This window comes from Rattus rattus, chromosome 4, assembly GCF_011064425.1.
Source record: "Rattus rattus isolate New Zealand chromosome 4, Rrattus_CSIRO_v1, whole genome shotgun sequence".
NCBI classification, from domain to species: Eukaryota; Metazoa; Chordata; class Mammalia; order Rodentia; family Muridae; genus Rattus; species Rattus rattus.
In genome coordinates this window covers 18242459-18256477 of record NC_046157.1, presented here as the reverse complement: position 1 = coordinate 18256477, position 14019 = coordinate 18242459, and the positions used below count along the sequence as shown (strand labels likewise).

The 14019-nt window shown below is 41.3% G+C and overlaps 1 protein-coding gene across 5 annotated transcripts in view; it reads right to left on the bottom strand.

Moving 5' to 3' along the window:
• The window catches only part of Znf148 (zinc finger protein 148), a 111905-nt gene that overhangs the window by 40997 nt on the left and 56889 nt on the right, over positions 1 to 14019 (bottom strand). For 4 of the 5 annotated variants that reach the window (XM_032900138.1, XM_032900142.1, XM_032900140.1 and 1 more), the window contains exon 5: positions 712 to 855. In XM_032900138.1, coding sequence (XP_032756029.1) covers positions 712 to 855 — 144 coding nt within the window. The remainder of the gene's footprint in view (positions 1 to 711; positions 856 to 14019) is intronic. The other variant, XM_032900143.1, reaches the window with a different exon arrangement.

The following is a 14019-nucleotide window of genomic DNA, read 5'->3' as shown; positions in this document are numbered from 1 at the left end:
ACTAGGCAGGAGAATCAAAAGCATAGTCATCCTTGACTGTATCAAGTTCAAGGCTAGTTTTGGCTGAGACCTTACTAATAAAAGGTGAGGGAAGGAATAGCTTCATTATTACACAGGTAAAACAGGGAAATAACTATGAAGATGAATTACCAATGTTGCACTATACCACTGCCATTGCAAGGGACAAACACAGAAGAGGACAACCCCTAACAGATCAATAAAAAGTGTTCATTTGCCTCCCTCTTCAGGCTCTTGAGCCAGCTGTGACAAGATGAGGTTTCTGCCCTCGGGGCACGTAAGTCTATTAAAGGTGTCTCCGATGAACACTGTAAACTTTCGTGAAACATGAACACTTGTATAAAAATAGGAACAATCAACAAGGATCCTACATATCTCGTTACTTTATAATACAAGGGAGACGAGGAAAGACAAAAGTTCATTTTCAGGGAGAAAAGGAGGAGGGAGTACAGATGAGGGAGTGGAGGAAAAGGGAAAGAGAGGGCAGGAGAGGGGGTAGGGGAGAGGGATTGAAAGTCAAGGCCCACCACACCCACACAGGTATGGAACTCTCTTCTCTACTCCCTCCTACAGAAGCTGGGATAGCACAGCAACACTAACCCACAGAAGACCTCTCCCTCTGGATTAAGGTCCAAATAGGTTCCTGCCCACAGGATAAACCAACAGTTAACATGAAAAGGTTAGTAACCACACCTTAACATATTCTCTTACTTTTGCAGGAGAGCGTTGTTTCCGCTTCTTCTTTTTCTGTAAGTCTACTGGCTCTCTGACTTGTTTTTTGTCTCTCATCAGTTGCTCAGATACATCAGTAAAAGTAATTTCCTGCTTTACACTTATCTGTTTAAAAAGAACAAAGCTGATTTTAGAAATGCATAAAGTCCAATGTGTATTCTGTAGACGTACAGCTGACAAGATAACCTGAGGGTATGTTGGGGGATGCTAGGACAGCGCCCACAGGGCAGACGGGCTTCCGTCTGAGGATGGACTCCAAGTAGGTTCTGCATATTCATTCTATACTTCTGAAATTGTTTGAAATGAGCTAAGAAGTTTTGGACTGGTTATTAAGTCCTTGTCATCTGTTCTTTCTCCCTAGACTTCGAAACCAAATCAAAACCAACCAGGATAAACTCCACTGTGGTGGATGAGGGATGAAAAAAAAAAAAAAAAAATCAAAGCACAGGACAGTTAGCCAACAATGTCAAGAGAAGTGTTCAGGGACAAAGGGTGTTTGTAGTGGTGGTGGGAGGTCAGAATTGAAGTGGCATTGTAACATACCCCTGTACTTCCAACACTTGGTAGGCTAAAGGTTGGGGAGGGGGAATCATGAAGCTGAAGCCAGCCCAGACTGCATACTGAAACCTTGTCTTAAAAGTCAGTATCAAAAAATGAAGACACTTGTGTTTACCCTTCCAAGAGTAAATATAGCCAGAAAGTTGGGAGGAAATGACTTTTTTTTTTTCTTTTCTTTTTTTCGGAGCTGGGGACCAAACCCAGGGCCTTGCGCTTGCTAGGCAAGCGCTCTACCACTGAGCTAAATCCCCAACCCCAGGAAATGACTCTTACACATGGTTACCTAACACTATTTTTTTTCCCACTAGCTTTCACATTCATGGTGCTTGTGACAGGAATGACTCCCAACAGAATTTCCTCCATGTTCTCTGACTCTGCTCTATAGGGGTACTTCTACTTTCAAATATAACATCCTGGCTCTGCTCCCCTATGTGCCTCTGACATTAGAGCCTGCCCCTTTCTTATATACTACTTTATCATAGGCCAGGAAACTAGTAAGGCCAGATCAGCTGATATCCAGCTTTCTTAAGGTTGAGAATATTCATACACAGTGGAGAGTTGTAACAGGCACTTAGAAACTGCTTTTGTTTTACAAAGAGCTGACTTCTTGCTTGGGCTTCAAGGTAATAAATTCAGAATAAAAGCCTGGCTTCTCTACTTTGGTTTCATGTCTGTCTCCTTTACTCTGAGTTACCTTCTTCCCTCTCCAGCAGTCTCTGTATAATCTATCTCATCCCTGAATGGTTGATGGCATAGATAAATCATTGTCCTTAGCCTTTTTCTGGAGTCACCTTGGATACCCAGAACAACCTATCCTCACAGGCCAGCAACTTCCCTGGAGCAAAAGTAATCCTATTCTGATGAACACCTACCCTGTAAGCCAGAGACTTTCTTCAAGATCAACCAGAGATCAGACAGTGGTCCACAGCTCACTCAGGACTCTTAATTGCCTCGAGACCACCTCCGCCCCAATTCCTTTAAACTTCAACCTCTTGTCAGTGTTCTAAAAGCAAGGCGTAGCTTACTGGACCTCTGCAGTTCTCTTCCTTGTGTGCTCACACCGAATAAACCTCCCCTGTTTTTTCTGCTTTTCACACACAGGAGAAAGACTTCTGTGATCACCCACCTCAAAATTGAACTCTTATCTTTTGCTGAACCTACATGTTTTCAGAGTGACTGTGTGTGTGTGTGTGTGTGTGTGTGTGTGTGTGTGTGTGTGTGTGTGTGTAAACAGAGTGCTAAAAAAAAATCATAAACAAAAGCAGAGTATATTAAACTAAAGAATTTTGTTGAAGTAGAGAAGATGATTAATGATGTCTTGGGAAGGGATGTTTATGAGACCGAAGAGCATACAGTGAGGTACATAACATCAGTTTCATTGCCACAAACCGTTAAGAAAGATTAGGTTCCAGCAAAAGTCAATACAGTATTGGGAACTATATTTAGACATTTTAGTCTTTGTTTTTAGATCAAGAAAACCACAGAATTCTAAAAACTGATCAGATCAAAAGAAAATTAAATCAAATAATGGCAACAATGTTTTTTTTATTTATGCTCAACACTTTTTCCCTTTTCTATGCTCAACATTTCCTAGCTTTTTCAACAAATCATACCAAATATATAATTATAAAGTTGTGTAAGGTATAATTAGAGAAACAGAGTCCAAGAGACATATAATGTCACCAACACTGTTATCCTGTCTTCAAATCTAGGTCCCAGAGCTGCTTGCTTATCTTTAAAACACCAAGGTTCTCAGGTCACTAACGATACAGTTAATTATCATCGGACTGAGCATGCTCAGTCAGCCTCCTCCCCACTGCAACCCTTTAAACTTATCATTAAAATGAATACAAAAATTCTCAAATTTTGTTAAAAATACACCAGAACCCTCTGAAAACAATCTAAGAAAACACAAAGTGTTAATGACTTAAGTGTCCTGACAAGAACAATGTGCCTCTAACTGCCTACCAGGCCAGTCAAACACTGGGCCCCAAGGAATTGCTGTTTCCCTGGGGAGGGGATGGCCAAAGCCCAAAGTGCCAACCTGGAAAGGAACTGTCTCCTGGGAAGGGACTTCACACAGATTTCAAGAAATTAAGAGGCCACCTCAGGAGAGACTAAAGCCCAGACAAAGACAGTCAAATGCCAGGAAGGGGTAGCCCTGACCAGGGCTGCTAGTTATGAAGTACACACTTGCTCTCTGCTTACACCTAAGTCTCACACAGAACCCCAACCATGGGCTCACGAGCCACCAGCCTTCTCTTGAATCCTCTTTTCAGTGTGAGGACACAGTCCGACTGTCCTTCCTGTGCTCTTCACTATTGCTTCTGTCAGTGGTATGCTGTGGACAGGGCACCGGGGCTGAGGCTTGTGCCCCTAAAACAACAGTCAGCATGGCATTTTTAAAACACTACAAAACACTACAAAACACATGGTACCAAAGATTCAGAGCATCTCACAGGTTCAGCTGGAATGCAGATGGCAGCTAAGGACTCGTAAGTAGAAAGAAGGCTTTAACCTCAGTGAGCCAGGCAAGGGCCACAGACAGACAGACAGACAGACAGACAGAATGAATGAATGAGGGAATGGAAGCAACAGTGAATTTCTGAACCAAAGACCTGCAAAACAACACTCAAAAAGCAAATGATTGCTTGGCTAATAACTATCAGCATAAGACGGTTGGTTATCTTGGTGCTAGAAGGTAGCATAGAATGGTAAATCACTCCTCAGCCCTGAGGTTCCCTGAAACAACCACACACTGAGGCTGGGGACACAGCAAATAGAAGTAAGAGAGATAGGGCAACTGTGGAATTGCTCCAAAAGGCAATTCTGACACTTTGTTGTTATTTATAAATTAATTGGGGGGGGGGCGGGACCACAAGACCACGCAACTATATCCCAGCTTTGGAGGATCTGATGCAGGAGGATCTCTGAGTTCCAGGGCAACCAGGACTAGAGATCATGTCTCGAAATAATGCCAAAACAGAAAACACAGGAATTCTTTAATACAGAGTTAAGATGGATTCATAAGTAAGTTCTACAGGCGACAGCTCTTCATGAGCACACAGTTTTTTTAAAAATGCAGTTGTCATTGGGGACTGGAGAGATGACTCAGTGGTTAAGAACACTGCCTGCTCTTCTAGTGGTTTCTTGATCAATTCTCAGCAAAATGCAGTTTTCCTTACACATACATGGAAAGTGACAATATTAATACTATCTTTCAAATATGAGGCATGTGTGTAACATAAAAGGGGTACAAACCCAGGCAGACAGTAAATTATAGCTTTGGAATGGTCCAAAACATTTGCCACCATAATGGAATAATGTGACTACACTCGAGTCTCAAGTACACAATCCGTGCAAACACATACTGCACTCAGCTAACCCCTCCTCACTGCAACTTTTTACAAAAGGTTTTTACAAACAGAACAAGGTGGGGCAAAGAGATGGTTTAGTGGAATAACGTCACTGCTGAACAAGCCTGGAGACAAGAGTTCAATCCCTGGAATGTACAGAAAGGTGAAGGAGAGAACCAACTTCACGAAGTTGTCCTCTAATCTCTGTTCATATACACAGAGAGATACTAATAAAAATAGTAAAATTTTTTCAAAGATGCTGGAAAATTCAAACAAAGAATGAGAAGTACGAGAGGTGAAAGAACGCATTATTGACAGCATGAAAGAGTTTCAGTCTTTCCTGGTCCAAGCAAGACACTGCAGTAGTAATCTATAAAAACAAGAAAACTATGTAAACGTGGCAAGGATATTCATTAAGTCATCTTTTCCTTTCCTTGAGAGGTTCCCCAGACACATCCTTTTTTTGTTTATCGGTTTCTCTGTGTAGCCCTGGCTGTCCTGGAACTCACTGTGTAGACCAGGCTGGCTTCAAATTCAGAGATCTGCCTGCCAGCCTCACAAGCGCTGGGATTAAAGGCAGGCACCCCCACCACCTGACAGAGAGGTTTTGATTTTTTAAGGAACTTATATACAAAATCTCATAAACTCAAAGGTGATCTCAACATTTTTTAAAGTTAAATTTTATTTTACCTTTTGTGATCATATGTGTGTCTATATATGTGGGTGCATGACGAGGCTATAAGTTGCAGGGTCCTCTGGAGCTCAAGTTACAGGAGGCTCTGAGCACCCAATGTAAGTCCTGGGAGCTGCATGCTGGTCTTTGCAAGAGCAGCAAGTGCTCTTAACTGCTGAGCCATCTCTCCAGCTCCAATAACCTTGATTTTTTTTTTTTTTTTTTTAACCCTCCTGCCTCTCTCTCCCCTCTGCAGGTTGTGGCACCGTGTCTGGCACACGTGATACTGGAGATGGGCATTCCGCATGGCAGGAAGCACTCTCACAACTGAGGCAACTCCTCAGATTAACAACTCCTGTTGAAAAGAAATCACGTCCATGGTGCTAATTTTCACAAAAACTAAACTATAATATTAATAAAAGCAGGTGTCAAGAAATGGTTAAACAGCTAAAGAGACTAGGTAACCAGATTTTTGAAAACCATAATAGAATCTAAAAAACAGTGAGCAAAAATACATTGACTTTTTTGTTGTGGTGGTTTTGTTTTATTTTATTTAAGACAGAGTTTCTTTGAGTAATCTTGGCTGACCTGGGAACTCGCTCTGTAGACCAGGCTGGTCTCAAACTCAGAGATCTGCCTATCTCTGCTCCCCGGTGTTAGGATTAAGAGCATATACCACCACTACCCGACTAAAATATATCCAGTTAAAGAAAAAAATACAAAAACAAAAAGCAAAATAAAAACCCCAGTGTCCCCTGTCATTTGACAACAACCATACCACCAGTCCCTCAAAGCACCCTCATGGTAACCTAAGAGCCTGAATTTCAATGCAGTTTCTATCTAGAAATAGCAACATGACTCCTAAACCCATTAACCAAACTCAAATATTTCACCACCTAAAACTCTAAACCCTCTACTCTTGCCCTGCTCCCAAGCCCTCCAAAGAACACTATGCAGGCCCACTCCTTGCTCACCTGTTTGCTTCCTTTTATTCTTGCATACTTGAACATAAAGAGCCTTAGTAAATTTTAAAAAACCCTTCCTCCTCTCTCAAGCCTGAAATCAAAATCAAGCTCAGAGTCTGGAATGACTTTGAAGATTCCATAAATACAGAAAACATCCTTGGTTATAATCCCTGTATCTGCACTCATCCCGCAGCTACTAAGCACCTGTATGTACTAAATTCAGTAAAGCTAAAAGAACGAAGCAAAAGTCTACTGAGCTCCTACATACAAAGTACCACCCTAGATGGAAAGAACGCATTTTAAATATGAGGTCTCTTTCTCCTGGGTTTAAATGTATAAATAGTGTGGTTCTGAATCCCAAGGAAAAAGCTCACACTTGAAGAGAGACAGCACCTGTAATTCTCTAAATGAATGAACAGAACAGAGGAAAACAGCAAAGGCAGAATTAGAAAAAGATGACAACCTGACAGGTTTCATGGATGAAACAAGAGACTTAATTAGATTTGCAAGTCTGTCATTATATTCCTTTTCATTTTTACTCCCTAACTTGCCTCCCTCCCCATCTTTCTTTTCCCAGACCTAATAATGTTATTAATGTAGTACACATAAATGTCACCTAACATTTCAATGAGGTCTACAAATTCTCACTTCTCTCCTTGCCAGCATTTTGGCCCTCTCATCCCAACATCCACGTCCTAGTCTAGCTACGTCGCCAGCTCTGCTAACTTAGGACACCATCTCATTATGAGCCTTTTACAAATGCATTAACACAAACTGTTTCTCTAGTGAAAAACAAGAGAACACTGCCCTGTTGACAACTAGTCAGTAACTAGCTCCTAATCTCGGCTGTCATGATTCTATGTGACCTTCGAACAAACACATCTGGGCTTACTCATCTTCCACTGCTGCAAAGATAAATACATTCTTGTCAGTTTTCAATTTCAATTTCTGAATTCTCATCCACTGTCTCAGCGACTAAGAGTATCTTTCAACTTCCCTCTAAGTCTGCTAATGATCCCTCCCCACCCATCACCCAGGCTCTGCCACCTCACCACCTTCCTACCATCCTTGGCTCCGTCAGCTCCTTCTCCTCCTCTTAAAAACACAACAGTGTCTACTATAAATTCGTGTGGACCCAAATTTTTCTAATTAATATCCTTCTTAAAGCCAAAGATTTTAAAAGACTCCAAAGTTGGAGTATACAGACAAATAACTGACTCCAAATTTTAAAAAGTGGTTATGCTGGGAGTCAAAGTAGTACACAGATATACTATACGCACAAACTACACAGAAGAGTCCTGTCCCAAAGACTGTCTGAGAAACAAGCTCAATCAAGATGGTCACGAGTATAACAAGCATTAAGTGTGAAAAGAAAAATATAACACAGTTAGCTATAATGCAAATATACTAAGCTAAAGAAAGAATGCCAGCAGTACTTGGGATATTTATGGAATATAGGAAAGGAGAAAACTAAGGCAGGAGACACAAAAGGGAGGCACGAGGAAGGGAAGGAAAACTGCAGTGACTAACTCTGGACATCTTTGACAGAACCAGATGTATCCAGCCAAGAGGAAGAAGACTTCAAAATCTAAGCTCCCAAAGCTACAGAATAGCGTGGGGAGGAGAAGCTGATGGGCAGGTATGTGTCTCCTCTCCCCGACCTAAGACCACATGAAACCCTTGTAAGGAACCGTCTCTGTCAGGAGAAGAAATTAATGACCAGTTATGATTGTGAGGAGGTTGAGGAGTCTCCAGTCCCTATTCTGGCCAACTTCCCACGTATACTTATTCCTGTACAGTCAATGATGTTGCAGTATCAGCATTTTATAGTTACCCACAGACAAAATGAATCAAGTATGTCGAGTTATCCTAACAAAGTAATGCTGACTACGTCTCATTGGAATTCTACCCTTCTAACTTCCACAACATCGTACAACTTAAGTTCTCTCCTTTGCCTTGTGGCAACTGCTTTGAACTGGCTCAGTAATAAACTTCTGCTAAGTGTTACATCAATGACACTCCAGTGTGGGAGTCTCCTGACACCCTCTCCACGTCATGCTCCTTGATCAAACAGCTGTCACAACACCTTATGGATGTTTAACAAGTGACAGTATCAGAGACTGGATGCATTAGTTAAGTATGAGAATCCAAGCATTTTATACTGATCTAGACAATGAGCTACAAAAATGCACAACTCACTTCTCATTAACTGTTTTATGAAAGTCACTTTTCAGGGCTGTAGAGAAGTTAAGAGTGCTTACTTCCTGAGGGGCAGTAGCATCAAACTCTAGTTAGAGGCTAGCCACTCAGTCTACAGGTGAGTTAGCTCTGGGAGAGCCAAAGCTACACAGAGTTAACCCTGTCTCGAAGGGGGAAAAAAGAATGCTTACTTCTCTTGACCAGGACCTGAGATTGGCTCCCAGCACCTGCATCAGGTGGCTCACAACCACCTCCAGGCAGATGTTCTCTGGCCTCCAAGGGCACTTATATGCACATGATACACAGAAATTCACACAGATGAACACACACACCTATAAATAAAAATAATAAATAGACCTTTAAAATAAAACAAGGCTAGGCATGGTGGGCCTTTGATTCCAGAACTTGGGAGGCAGGTGGATCTCTGAGTTCAAAGCCAGCCTGATCTACAAGACTATATAGAAAAACATGTCTCAAAAGACAATCAAAACCAAAATAACAACCCAGCAATGGAACTTAAGTGGCTTGGTGGTTGGGAACGCATTCTGCTGGTGCAGAGGACCGCTGTTCAGCCTGATCCCCAATGTCCACATAGTAGCTCAAACTGACCGTAGCTCCAGTTCCAACTCTCCTGACCTCCGTGGGTACTAGGTACACACATGATACAAAGACATACATGTAGGAAAACCTCAAAAGCATAAAATCAATCTAAAAAATTTTTAAGGTTTTTTGTAAACGAGTTGCTACTTATATAATACGTTAGTCATACATTAAGATGAAAGTTTAAATTATTGCACGTTTAATTTTTTCTGATAAATACAATGCAATCAACAGCAAAAGCTCTTGCAAGTCTTCAAATTTTTTAAGAGCATGAAGGAGTTCGAACAACAGAATGACAACTGATTTAGACACACCTCAATTTTCTCTTCCTCCTCCTCCATTGAATCTCTTTTTATAGAAATGCTTGTGCCCCATCAACACCAAGCACACGTACAGAGGCTGTGCACACGTCTAGAGGCTGTGCACACGTGTGGGCGAGCAGACACACCTGTGCTTCCTAGTTCCACTGGCTGAGACTGCAAGAAGGGATGACACTCACTACTCTAGCACCCAGAAATTAGCTTCTATCTACCAATGACTACTTAATTGAGTCCACATCTAGGACAGAAAAAAAAACAGTGTGTGGTAAAAGCTAAACACTGTGGTGCCAGAAATTCAAGTGCTTTAAGAAGGATCAGAAATATGTCCAAAGGAGCCAAATGAAAGAGCCCCTAGAGGCCCGAACTGGACCAGTATGACCACGCAATTAAGCAATGGCTGCACGGGATTTTAATCCTGTGGAGTAAACATCCACACTGAAATGACAACAAAAACATTACTTTTACAATGGGGAAATCTGGCAAACATCATCTTAAATGAAGTTACCGGCCTCATACGTCCCCTGAAAGACGACCTGAGGTCAATACAAGATCACATCTGTGGCACTGTCAGAAACACAGAGGACTGGGCTCCCTGCACCAGGTACTATCAGGGCACTAAGGATAATGTGAGTTGGAGTGGTGGGTAGGGGGTACATAGTCTCTAGACTGTTAGAGAATTAACCTCATTGGAAAACAAAACTAAGGCCCCAAAAAAGATTAAACTTAATGCTTAAAACTGTACTGATCAAAAGAGAATGTAAAAATTCAAATCCAGGTCCTCAATATTCTGGGATAAAAGGACCCAAACTCCTATATTCTGTGTATAATTTCTTATGCTCACGCTGCCAGCATATTCAGTGAGGTCTTTCACCCCAATGCTGTACAGTTCCAAAACTAGGATTAGAACCAAGATCTCCAGTGCACTCAGAAAATCACACTAGCAGTTCCTGCCTGCACAGACCTGCATGCATCCGGGCCTCTCAGTGTCCCCTCACACAGGAGAATTCATAGGAAGTCACTAGTTGCTGGGGAAGTGAAGTGTCATTTTCTTCAGCGACATAGCCACCAATTAGCCACCCTTTACCTGTGCTGTCTAGACAACCCTGATTGAACTGATAGGCTCTCCACACACTGCACACAGGGGAAGGGATAGGCAATGGTAATCTACTGTCCATGATGCTACTTATTGGTTTAATCACCTTTCAGTCGTCCACAGAGCAGTAACAGTACTCACTTATGTAAGAAGGATAAAAAAAAGAAAAAAAAAAATCAAACAATATTACAAAAAGAATCCTTGGAAATCCTAAGGCACCAAATAAGCGTATCTGCCATTAATCACTACCACACACTGCAGGACTGTGGCTTCTCAGATATGCAGAGTGTTAATAACTGCTACAAATAGCTCATTTATATAGCGTGCTTTCTAAAGTTTAATACAGCTAAGAGCTCATTAAGCTTTCATTTAAAATTCTCCTTCCAGGGCTAGAGAGATGGCTCAGATTAAGAGTACACGCTCTTCCAGAGGACCAGGGTTCAACACCCACACCCACATGGCAGTTCATGACTGTCTGAAACTCCAGTTCGGGAGGGTGGGAGGGAGGATGGGGTGTCCAAAACCCTCTCTGGCTTTTGTAGGCACAAGGCACACACATGAGGTCCACGGACATGCATGCCAGGAGAGAACTGAGAGCACAAAGTTGTGCCACAGCACTCACACCTATCCAAGTACATATCTTTTTTCCCCATATACTGATTTACTTTTACTTTTCTTCTCTAGCCTACAAGGGCATTTGTCATTTTGGGGGGATCATAAGTAAACCCAGAGACACATTTTAAAATTCTTCTGCTACACCATTTATAAAGATATTAAGTTGGACTTTTCAAATACGGCTACAAAAACTAAATTCATTTGATTAACATAAATGACAAAGAAATATTCATGGTGAAGGTTAAGTGGTAAATAAAAATAAATATAAAGGATGTTTTAAAACTTTATACAAATATCCACATATGTTTGGGACAAACTTTGTCCAAACACACAAATACCTACATACAACAACGACAACGACGACAAAAAACTGTACAATGCTGCCAAAGAAGCGCATGGACAGTGGCTATCCTAGGGTAGGAGGTTAGAGCCATTATCTGTTCTCTATGGTTCAGAACCTTCAGGATTTTCTCAGGAAGTGTGGATTACTTTATTAGCCTAAAATGGCATCAAGTCCTATCTAGTACAAGTCCTCACTGGTAAAAGCAAAGATGTCTGAGGAGTGGTAGGTACCACATGCTGCAAGCCTCATACTTGGGAAGTGGGGGCGAGAAGGCAGGCTTGAGGGTCATCTCAGCTGCAGTGAGTAGGCCGACCTACGCGACCCCTGGACATGATAAAGGGATAAGTCAGTCAGAGAGAAGGGGAGGGGGGAGGGGGGAGAGAGGAAAGGCTGTAGGAATACAACGCCCTCCTATTGCACACTCATTATACACTGCTATACCCACACTGCTACCCACGGGGAACTGAAAGGAAATATCTCTTGCTTAGTTTACAAAACTAAACTGCAATCAGGAAGAAAAAGTTTTGTTTCGTTTTTTTGGTTTGGTTCTCACATCACCTGCGAAAACTCAGCTCCCATAACAGTGCATATAGATGAAGCGTTACCAGACTTCACTAGTTACCCATGAAAGGAAAACTCAAAACACACTTTACCACACTGTACAACCAAAATGCTTACCGCGAAAATCCAGTACATGACAAGACCCCATATCGAGGATACAGAGCAACCTCTGTAACTTGCCAAACCACTTGCCAAGCTACCTGTGTCCTGAGGAAACAGGCAAAGCAGTGAGGAGAGGCAGGCACAGAAAGGCACATCCCAAGAACACTCAAAGAAGCACTTCCCAGATTGGCCGATACCTAAAAGCAATCTTTTGTTGGAGAGGAGGGAAGGTGTGTTAGGGATTAAAACTAGTTAGTCCCTTCCACTGGCTAGGCAAACAATGTGCACTGAGCACACCTACAGCCCACTCTAGAAACAGTCTGCAATGACAGAATGAACACTACATTCAGAACTGAGAATAACCTATTAAATACATGAGATGACGGACTTCATAAGCAACAAGCAAACAAAAACAGAGCACACAGTATAAATGGTTCTGTTTATATCACAATCAAACTCAAGCAAGCTAACAGACCGTGATAAAAGCATCAAGGTAATAGGAAGGGTATTGGGAGGCTTTGTCTCAGGGTCACTAATGATGCTCTATGTCATGATTTGGGCACACGAGAGTAACTTCTGACTGTGAACTTAACAGTTAGTCCAATTTTCTTTATGAACATTCTTATCTAATAAATACATACACATGGGCAGAAAGAGCCTACATGTGAATGCACAGATACATGCACCATGTGAATGTATAGATACATGCACAAGCATTCCTTTTACCATTATTTCACTCAAACAGACCTAGCAACAACATAAACATCAAGTAAATAACAGCATGCCATTTAATCACGGAAATAAACAAGGCAGTTTTATATGTGGTGACATGAAAATCAAAACAAATTATCATTAATAAACACAAGTTCAAGTGATATCATAGATTTATCATTTATACCAATGTTTGCAAATTAAAATTTTTCTAGAATATCAATATTAGTAATCTCTTTGAGATCAGAATAGGCAAAAGATAGAAACAAAGAGTCCCCCCACTAATCCATCCGGACACACTAGTATGTGTTTCTGGAGACCAGACACCCTGAATAAGTGCTCTCTAACTGAGCTCTACAGAAGCCTACAGAACACTTACCTTCCATCTGTGTAACTATTCTCATCATAGTATTTCAGCTCTAGCAGTAACCATGTAGTCATTTAGAAGCAGTAACTATGTGGTCATATTGGAATAAACACCTCTGACCCAGGTGAACTGAACCTCTAGCCCTGACCTAAATGAAATCCAACTTGTAAATCCGCATAAAACCATCTAAAGAAAAATCTATTATTAATAATTTGCATCTATCTATGGGGGTAAAAGTATGGTGAGTTGGGTCAGATTAGTTTAAGCCCAGAAGAAAATAGTTAAAAGGAGAATGTGCTAGTTTTACTCCCTAAAACAATCAACTAGAAATCAAGCATTCCTAACCCAAAACTACAAAATACTGCAAAGTCCCAAACCTTCATGAGTGTTGCCCTCAGTGGAACCTGGCCATCCTGACTTCAGGTATAAGGCTACACTCAAAATGCACAGTAAAAATACTGAGTAGAATTATCTCCAGGTTTCGTGTAATAAGAATATGAAACAAAAATGACTATCCTATTTTAGCCCAGGTCCAATCACCAAAATCTTATTATTCATATGTCAATACCCCATAATCTTAAAAGTGCTAAAATACTTTTGGACACAAGCATTTCAGATAAAGGATCTCAACTGCAAAAGTGTTACTCTAACTCATCCGCTTACACAACCTGAACGATGACGGGCCTGTCTGTGAGTCTAAGAATATACATGGTGAGTTCTAGGCCAGCCAGGACTGCATAGAATAAACCTGTCTCAATACATAAATAAATTAATGAAAATCAGTAGTTGTGAGCAATAACAATTCC